The 17,768-nt window shown below is 40.4% G+C and overlaps 1 protein-coding gene across 2 annotated transcripts in view; it reads left to right on the plus strand.

Moving 5' to 3' along the window:
* Positions 1–17,768, plus strand: part of LOC124721336 (glycosaminoglycan xylosylkinase) — a 113,112-nt gene that overhangs the window by 88,896 nt on the left and 6,448 nt on the right. For both annotated transcript variants that reach the window (XM_047246252.1, XM_047246253.1), the window contains 2 exons: positions 6,879–7,073; positions 7,182–7,241. In XM_047246252.1, coding sequence (XP_047102208.1) covers positions 6,879–7,073; positions 7,182–7,241 — 255 coding nt within the window. The remainder of the gene's footprint in view (positions 1–6,878; positions 7,074–7,181; positions 7,242–17,768) is intronic.

A 17,768-nucleotide genomic window follows, 5' to 3' on the forward strand; every position in this document is an offset into this window, starting at 1 on the left:
CATCATGCATAAACCACAGTTGTTGCCTTTCTGCAAGGGTAACATTCGCCAATAGTGCTGGTAATTCATCGTACAGAAATGGGTGATACACAGCTCCTGTTAAATCTGTCTGGCAAAATGTATGACTTATGAATCTGTCACCAACATATACTGAATCGGTCCTGATGCCTCATCCCCATGGTTTCTCAAGGATTTGCATCTGACTACTTGTGCGTATTGTGATAATTTGCCGTCTCTCGTGAATCGTGCGTTACCTGTAAATAAAATGCAGACTGTGAACTGCAGATCTTAAGTAATGTGTTGTAGAAGTCAATGGCAGAACTGTTATCGAGCCATGTGGTCTGCTGGTTGAAGAGCTTGCCTGCTTCATGTATGATAGGGATAAAGTCACTGCTCGTGCAGGACTGAGACACAAGAGTATGGTTGATACAGCAACTCTTAACAGCCCATCTTTCAACCGATATTGGTTTCCGGACATAAAATTACAGAAACTTTTTTTTCTGGTTTTGTCCAAAACTAGCTCCTGTAGGAATATGTGACACTTTTTTTTAAACATGCTGTGTAGGGAAGGCATGCCCTTCCACCATGAACTGGAAGTTTCTAATTCTTCATGAGCCAATAAAAATTCTGTGTAAAATGGTGGCCAAGAGTGCTGCTTCTCTGTGACCTTCTTGGAGAATAAATCTAGAGGTTGCCAGTACCTATTTACATACTGTTGCAGGACAGCACGAACAGTGTGGGATGAGGTGTCTGAGAAAATTTCTAGTGGGGCATTGGTGATTGGATGTGTAAGGAGGGTTGCTGGCATGAGACCTGTCCGGCAGGCTTCAAATGCTGACTGTAGTTCTTCAGTCCAGTGACAAGAATGGAACCATGCACTTTGTGGCAGGTATGGAGTGGTGTCTGGGCCTCAGTAGCTCAGCGTTAAAAACAATGGCAAAAGTTTATCCCCAAGTACCAACACACTTCATGCATCATTTTCAGGACTGGGTAAGTTGGAAGTGCATTGATGCACTCAGCTGGCAGATATGCACTGGTTGCAGAAACCCAATATATCAGGAATGTTACTTCATTAGCACCGATTGCGCATTTAGCCAGGTTTATGAGATTTCTGTATTCAACTATGCATAGGTGTCTTTCCTCTTCTGAGGCTGTGGATGCCACAAATACATCATGTACATATGCAAAACATTTGTCCAATCCCTACAAAACTTCATTGATAAAGTGCTGAAAATCAGTATTATGAGAAACCAGTCCAAAGTTTTTTATCCACTCGACGACTAGTTTTGGGCTGAGACCCATTTTCATATCATCATAACATTGTCAAAAATGGTATTTCTGAAGACGTGAAAACCATGTCAAAAATGTGCAATGAATGGTTACAGCACATACCGACAATTCCGCATGTTGGAAGTTCATAAAAGTGCTGAACAGTCTATGCCACTTTCTGTAGGCCATACGACAGGTATGGGAACTCAAATAATCCAGAGGCCATAGCTATTGCAGTTTTATGGATGGCCTCTCTTGCAATAGGTATTTGATAATGTTTTTGCTAGACCTAATGTCAAGAAAACGGTGCACTCAGTTAGTTGGCATGCAAAATCTCGGATGTGGCATATAGGATACTGGTTGGTAGTTGTCCAAGTAAAGCCAGTATCCACCAGAAACTGCATTGTAATGGCTACCGCTAAACATCGTGCTAGTTGCCCAGGCTGGTGCTGTTGGCAGACTTGAGTGCTGGATGCGGGAGGCTGCTGTTGTCGTTTCCCACACAGAAACATGGCAATCTGCACCCATGTGCTTTGTCACCCATTCATTCTGGTCTGGCGAGGGCAAGGAGTACATGCTGCATCATCCAAGTGATAGCGTGCTGTCTCGTCATCAGTATGCACCAAGGGCTGTGACCTGCCATATCAACATGTCAAGATGCTAGTTGATGTCATCTGGCCTCTCTCTGGTGAGCATTGTGTTTTAAATGTCACACAGTTCATGTGTGCTGCTGGAACACTCTTGAGGTGGTTGTTAGCAAGTAGCTAGATTTGTCGGACAGACAGAGTCACACATGGGACGCATGTAGGACTGGTGGTGGCCACTGGCACGTAGCCAGCAAATGATGCCAGGATGCCCGAACACATGCGTTTCTGACAGCACGACTGTTGCAGCTCTTGTAGTTGCACCGTAGGTTGTCTCTCTGCTTCCGGCCATGTGACAGCTGCATCTTGTTTGCTATTGCAATGCAGCCATGTCTTCCATGTGCTGCCACTGCTGGTCACACAGTAGTTACTGCTGCTGTTGCTGATTTATCCGTTGTTGCTGGTGATGTAATTGTTACTGCTGCTGTTCTACTTGTACTTGTTACTGTTCAGTGACACTCCTGTTGGGGTCACGACTTTGTTGGTACTGTACACTTCACCTAAAGATAAGACTTGTTATTGGTCTGTGGAACAAGATAAACAGCTACTATCACATACAGTACATAGTCCAGTCACATTAATGTTACCACCTGTTAAAAGCCTGAATAACCACCTTTTGCAATGCAAACATGCAGGAAGAGAATCGGTGTGATTCTGGAAGGTACCAGCAGGGATGTGGAGCTGTGCTGACACCAGTGCCATGGCCAGCTGCAATAAGGCTTCACAGTTGAGGATCCATGATGAACAGCCCGATCAAGGTGGTCCCACAGATTCTGAATTGGGTTCAAATTCAAGGGGTTTGGTTTCTAGGAGAGTATGATAAAATCATACTGATACTCTTCAAACCAAGCATGTACACTGCAAGCTGTGTGACGTGTTGCATTCTCATTCTGGTACATGCCATCATGCCAAGGTAAAACAAGCTACATGTAGGGATGGACATGGTTCCCAAGGGTAGATGCATACTTCTGTTGATCCATTATGCCTTCTAGAATGATGAGATCGCACAGGGAATGCCACAAAAACATTCCCCAGACCATAATGCTGCCTCCTCTGGCCTGGACCATTTAGACAATTGTTGCGGTGCCATACACACCAACGGCCATCTTTCCAATGGTGCATAAAACATGATTCATCTTAAAAGGCCACCTGTCAGAACTCAGTGGATGTCTAGTTGCAGTACTGGCATGCACATTCCAACCTTCATGGGTAGTCAACTGCAGTCAGCATGGGTGCATGAACTAGGCACCTGCTGTGGAGGCTCATACACGGCAATGTTCTCTGAATGGTCATTGAGAAGCCACTGTTGGTAGCCCCGTGGTTCATTTGATCAGTCAATTTCTCAACAGTATTACTTCTATTCGACTGTACACATCTCCCAATCCATTGTTCACTCCTGTTGTTTGTGGCCTGCGGTGCACCATAGTTGCCTCGGCACCAGTTTTGGATAGCGACATTAATGTGACCGCACAATGTATTATCGCCCCAGTTATTTTGTGTAATGCACACCTGACAACTGCACACACTGTTCCTCATCTTGTGGCAGTTAATAATCTGCTGACTGCTGGAGAGTACTGTTTTCCTGGTGTTGGTTGTTCATGACTTTGCCAATGAATAAGTGTGGAGTGATCTGTCAGCTGTTGTTCTGGAGCTAAGAGCTCTGGGCATGCTGTGGTGATTACCCTGGAGCACTCTCTCTCTCTCTCTCTCTCTCTCTCTCTCTCTCTCTCTCTCTCTCTCTGTCTCTCTCTCACACACACACACACACACACACACACACACACACACACACACACACCTCAGTTGTATTAGGCTGGTCTGAAAAGTCAGTGGTGCCTACAGTATCAAACAAAAGCATTCCCAGTGGTTCCGGCGATCTGCTGGCCGGTGTTCACACCCAAGCAACCAGCTGATATTTGGAGGATTGTTTTCTAAGAATTAAGATTTAAAGTCCTTAACAGAACATTTACAGATTCACTAAAAATTTATTTTAACGGAAAGAGAATGTTACTTGTTTCCTGGAACACTGTTTTCATAATCACTGTCGTTTGTAATCTGCTCTGAAAACTATGCATTTTGGCTTTATGAATGTACATGTTTCATAAATGAGAGAGGTTTTAGAATATTGGGTTACAAAGTGGATTTCCTGTGCTGAACTAAAGTGTGTATCATGGTATTATGCCATCAGTATGTATATGACAGTCTGCACATTGGCATCCAGAAGAGTAGTAAATAGAAAAACTACCTCTACGCAGACTGTATAAATGAAAGTTGTAGCAAATGTATCAGGTATCTCTCCTAAGAGTCGTCACATGCTGTTCTCTGGTGTTATGGGAGATATCTGCAATTTTGCTTTTGCAATGTGTAGCTGGATTTGACCCAAACAAATATTGCTCATCACATCTTCCATGCAACATCCAGTTTTGATGGAAAGTAAACTAGTGTTCAGGACCGCTTTCTTGTGTCCAGGTTGGGGGTGGGCTTTTGACATTGAGTGAAAGCAAAACTGGAGGCTTGACACTTGTAGATATGTGGAGTGACAATTTCAGACATTATGCTGGCCACTTGCGCCATTTGAGACCACTCAGTTCTGCAGCAGGACATCGCTGCTAGTAGTAGTCCAACTTATCTTCTGTGCATGCTTCACTCTAGCCCTTTCTGGAAGGTTCCAGACACTGCCTTTGGATCTGTATAAGCAGAGCACCGTGTCAGCTTCGGTAGTAGTGATTTTAACTCTTGATGATGAAGGTGGTGGAGACACCTGTCGAAAGCTCAAGTGTTTTATTTGAAGTGACACGGATTGTAGACCAAGAAGATTTTATTGAATCAGGCAACCACAAAAGACTCCGAGGAAACTTAAGTAACTATTGTTGCTGTGATGAAACTAAAAGTTCATTTGGTTGCTGATAGGAGAGTCCCTTGTGGTGTTGGCTCACTTGTTCATTATCCAATGTGGGTGTCAAGTCAAGATGGCGCAAACACAGGAACAAAAGGTCTTTAATTTTTCAACAGGACGAAAGGCAGTCGAACTGATACTTGCATGTAAGAATATTTAGTAACAATGAGCGACTTCAATGATGAATGGCTGTGAGTGATGTAAAGCTCTTGCATTGAGATTTTGGCCTACAAGATCACTCGATTTCACAGTATATGACTTTTTCTTGTGTTTGTGAAAGACTCTGTCTATGTGCCTCTTATTCCAACACCTTTGGGTGCTCTGTGACACTGCATAGCAACAGCAGAAAATGCAGGAACCCCAAATAACAGTAAATTAATAATAGATGGAACAGATCCCTGTGGTGAAAAGAACAAGTCAGGACATTGTTAAAGAAACAACAAAAACAGCATACCAGATTTAAAACAATGCAAGATCTCCAATATTGTCAACAGTTTACAGATCCTTGTAACTTAGTGCAGACTTCAATGCTTTTAATAGTTTCCACAAGGAAAACGAGTGCTATTGACTTGAGATCTGAAGCTTCCATAAGACTTTTGACACCATTCAAGCTTCCATAAGACTTTTGACACCATTCCTCACAAGTGTCTTCTAATCAAATTGTGTGCCTATGGGGTATTGTCTCATTTGTGCCACTGAATCCACGATTTCCTTTCAGAAAGGTCACAGTTTTGAGTGATTGATGGAAGTCATCTAGTAAAACCTTCCCCCGGAGAAGTGTTATAGACCTTTTGCTGTTCTTAGTCTACATAAACGATTTAGGAGACTATCTGAGCAGCCCTCTTAAATTGTTTGCAGATGATTCTGTCATTTACCAAACTAGACTAGAGTAAAGTTATCAGAAGATCAGAAAGAATTGCAGAGTGATTTAGACAAGAGATATATGTATGGTGAGCTGCAATTAATCATGATCAATAAAAAGTATGAGGTCCTCCGCATGAGTACTAAAAAAAATTCTGTTAAATTTAGAGATTGTCAGTTCAACTAAATAGCATTCAATTAGAAAAAAATTAAGTTGGGACAATCACATAGAAAACATTGCGGAAAAGCAAACCAAAGGCTTCAGTTCATTGACAGAATACTTAGATACACCAAATCTACTAAAGACACTGCCTACACTACACTTATCCATCCTTTTCTGAAATTTTGCTGCATGGTATGCGAGCCATACCAGATAGGATCAATGGAGGACATCGAAAAAGTTCAAAGAAGGGCAATTTGTTTCTTATCTCAAAATACAAAGGCATTTTTCGATGTGGTGAAATCTTTTTACGAAATTTCAGTTACCAGCTTTCTCCTCCAAATGCCAAAATACTTTCTTGACCCTCACTTTCTTAGGGAGAAATGATGATCATGATGAAATAAGAGAAAGAAAGCTCACACAAAAAGATTTAGGTGTTCATTTTTGCCCAAGCGCTATTTGTTATTACAACAGCCAATGAATTAACTGAAAGTGGTTCATTGGACCCTCTGTCAAACACTTAAATTATGAATTACAGAGTACGCATGTAGGATGTAGGTTTAGAAATGCTCATAAAAGTATTGGACAAGTATGACTATCACCTGGATGTTTGTTGTGTGCCTTGTGGAGAGCACAATGAACATTTGTGGAAGGTAAATGAAAACTTCAAACCTAAATGCAATTGTCAACAGAACCACAGGTTTGTATGTGTATGTATTTATGTAAAAGATATACCCTCATAAAATTGGATGGTTCTACTGAAAGAAAAGACTTTGTAGTCATATGCATAAGTTAAAATATACTCCAAATTTCCATATTCATTCATGTAGCAAAATATTTGTAAACATGTAATAGTGCGAGCACCGAAATTGAAGTGTTGTTTTACTGAAACTGAAAACAATCACTTTGGAATAAGCACTGATCAGATTTTTAGAATACGTTGAATTTCTGATGAATTTATTGCCCATTTGTATAGCTTCATAACAAACATTTAAATGCCTTTATTCATTGTGAAAAACCTTTGCTAAATCGTAATTTTTTCATGCAGGTGGGAAGTTGATAATAACTACTGCACAAAGGTTATGACTTCACGCTTGTATAATCCACAGAAGAGTACTAGAATTTTAGACCTTATTGATGCAGCAGTTTTTGATTTCCTGATTGACAATGGAGATCGACATCATTATGAAGTTTTTGATAATGTTTCTAATTCAATGGTTTTGCTTTTGGATAATGGAAAGAGGTAATGTTATGCAAGTTATAGTTTTACATACTAAAACATTATAAAGTTCCACATTCTCTAGAACATCTCCTTTTGCTACAATCATTACATGATGGTAATTCTTTCCAGTTTTGGACACCCAAAACAAGACCATCTGGACATACTAGCACCTTTGTACCAGTGCTGCATGTAAGTACTTGCTGCTAAATTATGTAGTTTTATCAGCCACTACATTAAGAGGTACAGAATGCTTTTACAGTAATAATTAGTAACTTTCAACCATAACTTTTTGTCCTACACACAACTCATTAACATCTTTTGAGCAACAATGCTCTCATCATCAGGTTGTAAAATGGCTCTTGAGATTAAAATGCTAAAAGGTTGAGTTGTGTGTAGGACAAAAATTACAGTTGAAAGGTACCAATTGTTACTATAAAAGCATAACAGCCATTACTTCATATCCATAATGAATTATATTAAACAGAATGCTTTCCTTGAATTATTTCAAAAGATCTACGTAGCTGATGATCTTGGAGGGAATTGTAGTTGACAACTTATTTTAAGTCTAGTACCATGATTATTTCAAACTGTGCAATTGCCAGGTTTTTTCCCTTTGTTATAACAGAAATGATGTTTTAAATGCAAATGTGAATTTTGGTTACAGAAATATCGTAAAAAATTTTATTTTTTAATGAAGTACTACCTATAATTTGCTTAGCAAAGAGTTTAGTCAAGTATTCTGAGGCAGATAAAGTATATTGTGAATTACGAACCTATTATTTGTGTGAGATAGTACATGATGGTATGTTATCTGTTGGAAAATTTTGTTACGAAACAATGGAAACTCCTGGTTGAAATATCAACAATATTATATTCACCATATAGAGGACCCATTGAGTCACAGACAGTCACAATGAAAAGACTGTTCCACATTATAGCTTTTGGCCAAAACCTTCATCAAAGAAAACACACACACACACGTGCACACACACACACACACACACACCTCAGCACACATGACTGCTACCATTGGCAGCTTGCTTCTAGTATTGCTTATCATTCTGGTTGGAATTGCCAGTAGTAGCAGTCGTTTGTGCATGAGGTGTGCCTGCTTGTGTGAATGTGTATGTGTTTTCATTGCTGAAGAAGGCTTTGGTGGAAAGCATAATGCACAACTGTCTTTTTGTTGTGCCTGTCTGTGACTCAGTAGGTCATCTCTACGGTGAGTAGCGATCTAGCCTTCTCTAAATACGGTTAAAATTTTTTTATAAGTTGTTATTGACTTTTGAATTGCTAGTTGTCTCCACCACTTCTCCATGTAAGGCTCAATATTCATTAGTTAGGTCTACATTGGGTGAAACTCATCATTCCAAACTGAGTAATCATTACCAGTCTTAGAATGTTATAAAGGCTATACAAGTTAGTTCTAAATACAAGGAGATATCAACAAGTTGCCATCTCCCCCCCCCCCCCCCCCTCCATCCCTCCCCACACACACACACACACACACACACACACACACACACACACACACTTGAAGTGTTGGGACATCTCACATTGCTTATGCCTGATGGGTTATATGGCTTCCTTTGGACACAACATATGGGAATTTAAGTCTGTCAGAAGACAGAGGAAACAAACAACTTCTATTTCCTCATTTCCAGCCATCCAAAGTGCTGAGAAAGTCAAGAGAAAAGTAAGGTAATAAGAGAAATATCATTGCTAAAGTGACTGTTGTACTGCAGTGGAACATAGGCAGTCTCAAAAGTTCAAGACACGTGTAAAGGACCGGAAACTTGTGCCTCAAGAAAGACCACAATGCTTGTGTTTGCAGGATAAACACTTCAGAATTTCAGGCTGTAAGGCTACCACCATTGTAACTTTACAGGAAACAGGGCTGTGTTTGCAAGTGGCTCAACCAAATCAGCTGTTGTCTCACTTGATCTTGATATTCAGGCACAGGATCGGCCCCTTGGGGGGGGGGGGGGGGGGTAGAGTATGTTAACAGTCTCCCTTCCCTCTCCCTTCCATGGGATAGCTCATCACTTTAGAATTCAAATTCAGGAAAATATGGCATTTGAAAAGCATTTTTTGAAAATTTCAGAATTACATTTTTCATGCAGTTGATCTGAGATCTGTGATAGCAACAAACTCCCACAGCTTGGACAACATCAAAACTTAAATAATATAAAACAGGAGTGTGAATTCACCACCATCAGTATTTCGCTTAACACTAAGATTGTGAACACACGACACCAGCCCATGGCTACATGAGTTTGTGAATGAGGGAATGCTGTTTCATTGTTTTTTTTTTTTTTTTTTCGCCTAGGTTCAAGAAGTTGATTTTCCTGTCCTTTTTGTTAACTTAGTGCTGGATTCATCCCCCTCACGTAACTGTGTGTGGTTTGTTTGTCCTATCTGTGGATGGATTCAGTACCAGCTGTAGCTGTGATCGGTCTGTCAATGGGCACTTTTTCCTGTCATAAAAGTTCTCTGCAGGCTGCGAGGATGGAAGATCTTCCATGTGGGAAGAAGCTGAAGGTATCCTCTGATAAACATAGTTTATAGTTTTTTAGAATGCTTTGCCACGACTCCTGGTTTTCACCATACAGCTTTAACATGCAGCAAATAAACAAACACTTTTACAGCTACAGTATTTACTGGCAATGAGACATTAGTACAATTTAAATCACTGGATTGTTGTGTTGAGGAAAAATTGAAATCCACAAGAAAATAAGCAAAGAAGAAGGAACTGATGCCTGAAGTTCCAGGTGCAATTAGTGATACTTGATAATAATGTGCGTAAGTTCAGAGTTTTCCATCAAAGTCTATCACCTGTTTTCGAAAACTATTGACAGGGTCAAAGTTCTGGGGCAGTACAGCAGAGTGAAATGACAAAGTTTGCAGAGTCCATCGGCAGTGGCAGCAAGGTGACAGTGGTGTAGCATAGCTGGCAAAGATCAGGTTGGTTGAGGTGACTGTCCAAAGGGAAACTAACTCCAGCCTGCTCTGTTGCTAGTTATATCGGCTTCTCTCTAGCTCCACAAATATCACTGTTGCATGGCCAATGGTCACATGGTATAGTTAATACCACATGAGTCCAAACTGTCTGACATATGATGAATGTGGTCTCTGCCATCAGTGTATCTTTGTCCATTGAGGGCAATAATATAAGATCCCTTTGCCCCAAAGATGCCTAGTATGGCTGGAAAACTCTTTGGTGTCTTGCATCTGGTCGATGTGGTCTGGAGGTGTAGCTGCTGATAACTACTGCATAATGCTGCTTTCCACCAGTGCTGGAGATGGTGATGAATATTTTCTTCTGCCATTTCCACATCTGGGCATGTCAGAAACTCCCATGGTGCTGGAGCTGAAGGACTGGCTTCTGGATCCAGTTGTGCTGGAGGCAGTTGTCCTGCTCTTCCAGGCATTGACAATGACTCATTGCACACAGAAAATCTTTGATGGAAAAACTAGTTGATATGTCACCAAACCATTCCCATCAGGGTTTGTAAAGTGGCCGCTGATGTGGGACTAAGGAGTTCATTGATTATATCAGTGTGATTTCCTGTTGCTTTGACCATTGTTGTCCATAGAGAATTTTCATCTGTGGTGGTTTCATCTCCATAGATGATCCCCTCATTTAGTTTTCCTGATTTTGGTTCCTGTGTAGGTGGTTGAAACCTGTGGTGATATGAAACAATTGGGGCATGTTGTAGAGACCCCTCGACCAGGATGTAGCGGTGATCTACATCCCATAGGTCAGCTGTAGTCATTGGTGATAGTCTAGCATCATAGAACTCACTTGTTGTTTGATATCGTGCAGAGTAATAATTATCAAACCTTTGTCTTTTTTCTTTAAACTAGTGCACAACACGCCTCAGATACCCTGAATGGAAACATAGTGTGGCATGTTGTGTGTTGTTCTCGCTGTGATTGACATGGCGAAGTAACACTTTACACTGAAAGTGTGTTTACTGAGCATACATGAAGTACATGCGGAGCTGAACTACCTGCCTGAGTTCTTATATTTATACATACTCAGACTATTCTAGTAAATTACAATAGTCCCAGAACACTACAGAAATTACAAAATTTAAATAAAAGTGATTGCGGAAGGCAGGAACTGCATCAGTGACATGCATGTCATCAGTCCATTAAACATTGAAGGAAGATGCAGAGCACATCAGTAACTGAGATACAGTACAGTACTTAATGGCTGTCTTTACTCTTTGTAATCATACTTTCTGTGTGGTGAAATTCTACAAGAATGTGTTCCACAACACCACATATTTATTTCATTTGCACCAGTGTTAATTTTTCCATTGCAACTGATCTATGTTTCTGAGAACAAAATGATGATATTCTGTAGCCTTACTAGTGATGGCTACCAAGTGTTTTGGGAGGAAAATCACTCACATGTGAAGGACAAGTTGATTAAAAAGGAAATAAGAGGAGAACACTGAGCTATTCTGGCAGGGATTGTGGAGGGACAGTTCAGAGGAGTCAGTGTGGAGGTAATCTATGTGACATGAGTCGTCAAGTAGCTGTTGAAATCACTGTATTGTGTTTGGCACAAAGCTCTGCAGATGAGTGTTCCGTTTCATCCTTGGACATAGTTTGGTAGTTGACGTGCATCGTACAGAATTCTGCATAGTGGCTATTATGAACATGTAGTTAAAATTACTGTCTTTGCTCTATTGTGGACGTAGTTCACTTACGTTTTACTTGTAGCTGACTGATCCAAAGCAGTATTCAACATTTCCAAAACTTTGTTGATTTTATTCCATTTTTATTGCAAAATTCAGTAAAAATTCTCTGATCTATTTTTAAAACAAGTCTATGATTACCTCTTGTAAGCACACACATGTAACCTTGACAGCCGTGGATGATTCTTGAAGTCTGCTGCCAGGTACCAGATGGTTTGTAAATGTAAGTCCTGTGATAAGAAGTCAACTTTCATGATCCTGATTTTGAGCTTCAGAAGATTCCCCATAGAACATGCCAGTGTTCAATTTGCCAATCAGGATATACAAAAATTAAATGACAAAATATTGCCAAGTGATATTTTGTGTTACTTGTTAAAAACATTTGTTTGTATGGCACAGAATTTGCATAGGGAATCTCAAGTAATTTGGTATCAGAGATCATGCTGATAACTGATTTTCACTTTTTCTACTGAAAAGAATGCAGTGCCAAATTAAGAAAGCCAGGGAATGTTCATCATGATGCAACATTCTCAGAGTGGAGACTAATCACTGTATGTGGACAACAGGGATCAATATTGGAGCTGGTGGTTTTCTTGTTATATGTAAAAGAACTGTCATTGCAATCTAAGGTACTGAAATAGTTCTCTTTCCTGACAGTGTCAGCGTTATAATAAACCTAATAAGGAAACTTCAACACTGTAAACACAATTAACATCATTTTGTTGAATATGAATAAGTGGTTCTCTGCTAACTGACTGTCATTGAACTTAGATTTTAAAAGTGCTGCACAAGGCCTGAGCGCACCACCACATCTACATCCACATCTACACAAATACTCTGCCAGCCGTTGTATGGTATGTGGTGGAGAATACCGTGTGCCACTACTAGTCATTTTTGTTCCTGTTCCACTAGCAAATAGAGCAAGGGAAAACTCTGTACGAGTCCTAATTTCTCTCATCTTTACAGTCCTTACTGGAAATGTATGTTGGTGGCTGTAGAATTGCTCTGCAGTCAGCTTCAAATGCTGGTTCTCTGTACGTTCTCAGTAGTGTTCCTCAACAGGAATGTTGCCTTCCCTTAACTGATTCACATTTGAGTTCCAAAAGCATCTCCGTAATATGTGCATGTTGTTCGAACATACTAGTAAAAAATCTAGGAGCCCGCCTCTGAATTGCTTTGATGTCTCCCTTCAGTCTGACCTGTTGCAGATTTCAAGCACTTAAGAATGGGTCATACTAGTGTACCTATTGTGGCCTCCATTACAGATGAACTTCACTTTCCTAAAAGTCTCCCAATAAACCAAAGTTGACCATTCGCCTTCTCTAGTCAATCCTTAAGTGTTCATTCCTATTCGTATCACTTTGCCTAGATACTTAATCAACATGATTGTGTCAAGCAACACACTACCTAATGCTGTATTTGAACATTTCAGGAGTATTTTTCTAACTCATGTGCATTAACTTATATTTTTCTGCACTTAGAGCTAGCTGCCATTCATCACACCAACTAGAAATTTTGTCTAAGTCATATTTTATCCTCCTATAGTTACTCAGTGGCAACACCTTCCATAACACCACAGCATCGTGAGCAAACACTTTGTCCATAAGATCATTTATGCATGTAGAGAATAATGGCTGTTGTATCCCACTTCCTAAAGTCACTCATGGTTATGCCCTTGTCTCTGATGAACACCCGCCATTGAAGAGAATGTACTGGGTTCTGTTACTTAAGAAGTTTTCGGGCCACTCACTTATTAAGAAACCTCTTCCATATCACCTTTGTTAACACTCTGCAGTGGGGCACTGTGTCAGATGTTTTCTGTAAATCCTGAAATATGGACTATGCCTATTGCCCTTCATCCATAGTTTGAAGGATGAGAAAAGGGCAAGCCGAATTTCGCACGAGCGGTGCTTTCTGAAACCGTGCTGATTTGTGGACAGAAACTTTTACATCTAATGGAAATCTATTATATTCAAACTGAGAATATGTTCAAGAATTCTGCATCAAACCAATGTTAAGGATATTGCTCTGTAAATTTGCGTGTCCATTTTTTACCCTTCTTATATACTGGAGGGACTAGAATACTCTCTTTCAAATTCTGAAGTTGGCAGGGGTAAAATACAGGGAGCGAAAGGCTATTTACAATTTGTACAGAAACCAGATGGCAGTTATAGGAGTCGAGGGGCATGAAAGGGAAGCAGTGGTTGGGAAGGGAGTGAGACAGGGTTGTAGCCTATCCCCGATGTTATTTAATCTGTATATTGAGCAAGCAGTGAAGGAAACAAAAGAAAAATTTGGAGTAGGTATTAAAATCCACGGAGAAGAAATAAAAAATTTGAGGTTTGCCGATGATGTTGTAATTCTGTCAGAGACAGCAAAGGACTTGGAAGAGCAGTTGAACGGAATGGACAGTGTCTTGAAAGGAGGGTATAAGATGAACATCAACAAAAGCAAAATGAGGATAATGGAATGTAGTCGAATTAAGTTGGGTGATGCCGAGGGAATGAGATTAGGAAATGAGACACTTAAAGTAGTAAATGAGTATTGCTATTTGGAGAGCAAAATAACCGATGATGGTCGAAGTAGAGAGGATATAAAATGTAGACTGGCAATGGCAAGGAAAGCGTTTCTGAAGAAGAAAAATTTGTTAACATCGAGTATAGATTTAAGTGTCAGGAAGTCGTTTCTGAAAGTATTTGTATGGAGTGTTGCCATGTATGGAAGTGAAACATGGACGATAACTAGTTTGAACAAGAAGAGAATAGAAGCTTTCGAAATGTGGTGCTACAGAAGAATGCTGAAGATTAGATGGATAGATCATATAACTAATGAGGAAGTATTGAATAGAATTGGGAAGAAGAGGAGTTTGTGTCACAACTTGACTAGAAGAAGGGATCGGTTGGTATGACATGTTCTGAGGCATCAAGGGATCACCAATTTAGTATTGGAGGGCAGCGTGGAGGGTAAAAATCGTAGAGGGAGACCAAGAGATGAATACACTAAACAGATTCAGAAGTGTGTAGGTTGTAGTAGGTACTGGGAGATGAAGAAGCTTGCACAGGATAGAGTAGCATGGAGAGCTGCATCAAACCAGTCTCAGGACTGAAGACCACAACAACAACAACAACAACAACAACAACAACAACATATACTGGAGGCACCTGTACTTTTTTTTTTCAGTCAATTGGAACTTTGCACTGGGCAAGAGATTCATGATAAATGCAAGGTAAGTAAGAGGCCAATGCCATAGAGAACTCTTTGTAAAACCAAATTGGGATTTCATCCAGACCTGGCGGCTTATTTGTTTGCAACTCTGTCACTTGCTTCTCTACACTAGGGATGCCTGTTACCATATCTTCCTAACAGGAGAGTGTGCAGTGGTCAAACGACAGAACATTTGCACGATTCTCCTTGTGAATGATTTCTTAAATGTGAAACTTAAAACTTCAGCCTTACTGTTGCTATAATCTATTTCCGCACCAGAGTGGTTAATGAATGACAGGATAGAAGCCTTTGACCTGCTTAGTGATTTTTCACAGGTTCTCAGCAAGAATGTTTGCTAACGTATGATGGCAGCAGTGCTTTGCGCATTAATCTTTCTACAGACCCATGAATCTCTGCTAACTTTTCCCTGTCATCATTTGTATGTCCTCTTTCGAACTGAGAGTGCAATGGCCTTTGCTTCCTCAGCATATTCCTAATTTCACTGTTAAACCATGTTGGATCTTTTCTGTCCTTAATCCGCTTACTAGGCACAAAATTCTCCAGGGAACAATTTACAATTTATTGAAACTTTGCCCCAGTACCTCTATGTTCATCATACTGGAATTAAATGATGTCAGTTCATTGTCTAAGTGGATTGCTAACAACTGTTTATCTGCTCTTTCTAGCGGAAATACTCTTCTAGCCTTCTTGATTGATTTATTACCAATAATAACGACGTTGGCTTAGATGAAATAATGATCACTAATCTCTGTCTCTATACTGACTCCATTTATAAGGTCAGGCATGTTTGTATCAACAAGGTCTAAAATATTTCCATTGCACTTGGGCTGTCTAACTAGCTGCTCAAGAAAGATTTTGGAAAGTGTGTTCAAAAGTACTTTGCACTGACTGTAACCTGTGCAATGAATCCATAGACATCCCAGTCTATACTCAGTAGGTCAAAGTCAACTCCAAATAATATTGCATAAGCTGGGTATTCCACACTAGTGGCCATAGACTTTCTTTGAATTACTCTAAAATTTTCACAGTGGAATCAGACAGCTAATAAGAACATCCAAAAATGAACTTAATTTCATCTAGATTGGTTATACGGGACCAGATAACTTTACTGTCACTCTCAAATTTGATATCAATAGAGACAATATTTTTGTCAACTGCAATGACATTCCTCATCCTATCGCATCTACTCTGTGTTTTTGATATATGTTCTACATCTACATTTACATCCATATTCCGCAAGCCACCTGACGGTGTGTGGCGGAGGGTACCCTGAGTACTTCTATCGGTTCTCCCTTCTATTCCAGTCTCGTATTGTTTGTGGGAAGAAGGATTGTCGGTATGCTTCTGTGTGGGCTCTAATCTCTCTGATTTTATTCTCATGGTCTCTTCGCGAGATATACGTAGGAGGGAGCAATATACGGCTTGACTCTTCGGTGAAGGTATGTTCTCGAAACTTTAACAAAAGCCTGTACCGAGCTACTGAGCGTCTCTCCCGCAGAGTCTTCCACTGGAGTTTATCTATCATCTCCGTAACGCTTTCGCGATTACTAAATGATCCTGTAACGAAGCACGCTGCTCTCCGTTGGATCTTCTCTATCTCTTATATCAACCCTATCTGGTACGGATCCCACACTGCTGAGCAGTATTCAAGCAGTGGGCGAACAAGCGTACTGTAACCTACTTCCTTTGTTTTTGGATTGCATTTCCTTAGGATTCTTCCAATGAATCACAGTCTGGCATCTGCTTTACCGACGATCAACTTCGTATGATCATTCCATTTTAAATCACTACTAATGCGTACTCCCAGATAATTTATGGAATTAACTGCCTCCAGTTGCTGACCTGCTATTTTGTAGCTAAATGATAAGGGATCTATCTTTCTGTGTATTCGCAGCACATTACACTTGTCTACATTGATATTCAATTGCCATTCCCTGCACCATGCGTCAATTTGCTGCAGATCCTCGTGCATTTCAGTACAATTTTCCATTGTTACAACCTCTCGATACACCACAGCATCATCTGCAAAAAGTCTCAGTGAACTTCCGATGTCATCAACAAGGTCATTTATGTATATTGTGAATAGCAACGGTCCTATGACACTCCCCTGTGGCACACCTGAAATCACTCTTACTTCGGAAGACTTCTCTCCATTGAGAATGACATGCTGCGTTCTGTTATCTAGGAACTCCTCAATCCAATCACACAATTGGTTTGATAGTCCATATGCTCTTACTTTGTTCATTAAACAACTGTGGGGAACTGTATCGAACGCCTTGCGGAAGTCACAAAACACGGCATCTACCTGTGAACCCGTGTCTATGGCCCTCTGAGTCTTGTGGACGATTAGCGCGAGCTGGGTTTCACACAACCGTCTTTTTTGAAACCCATGCTGATTCCTACAGAGTAGATTTATAGTCTCCAGAAAAGTCATTATACTCGAACATAGTACGTGTTCCAAGATTCTACAACTGATCGACATTAGAGATATAGGTCTATAGTTCTGCACATCTGTTCGACGTCCCTTCTTGAAAACGGGGATGACCTGTGCCCTTTTCCAATCCTTTGGAACGCTACGCTCTTCTAGAGACCTACGGTACACCGCTGCAAGAAGGGGGGCAAGTTCCTTCGCGTACTCTGAGTAAAAGCAAACTGGTATACCATCAGGTCCAGCGGCCTTTCCTCTTTTGAGCGATTTTAATTGTTTCTCTATCCCTCTGTCGTCTATTTCGATATCTACCATTTTGTCATCTGTGCGGCAATCTAGAGAAGGAACTACAGT

The sequence above is a fragment of the Schistocerca piceifrons genome, chromosome X (genome assembly GCF_021461385.2).
Source record: "Schistocerca piceifrons isolate TAMUIC-IGC-003096 chromosome X, iqSchPice1.1, whole genome shotgun sequence".
NCBI lineage: Eukaryota > Metazoa > Arthropoda > Insecta > Orthoptera > Acrididae > Schistocerca > Schistocerca piceifrons.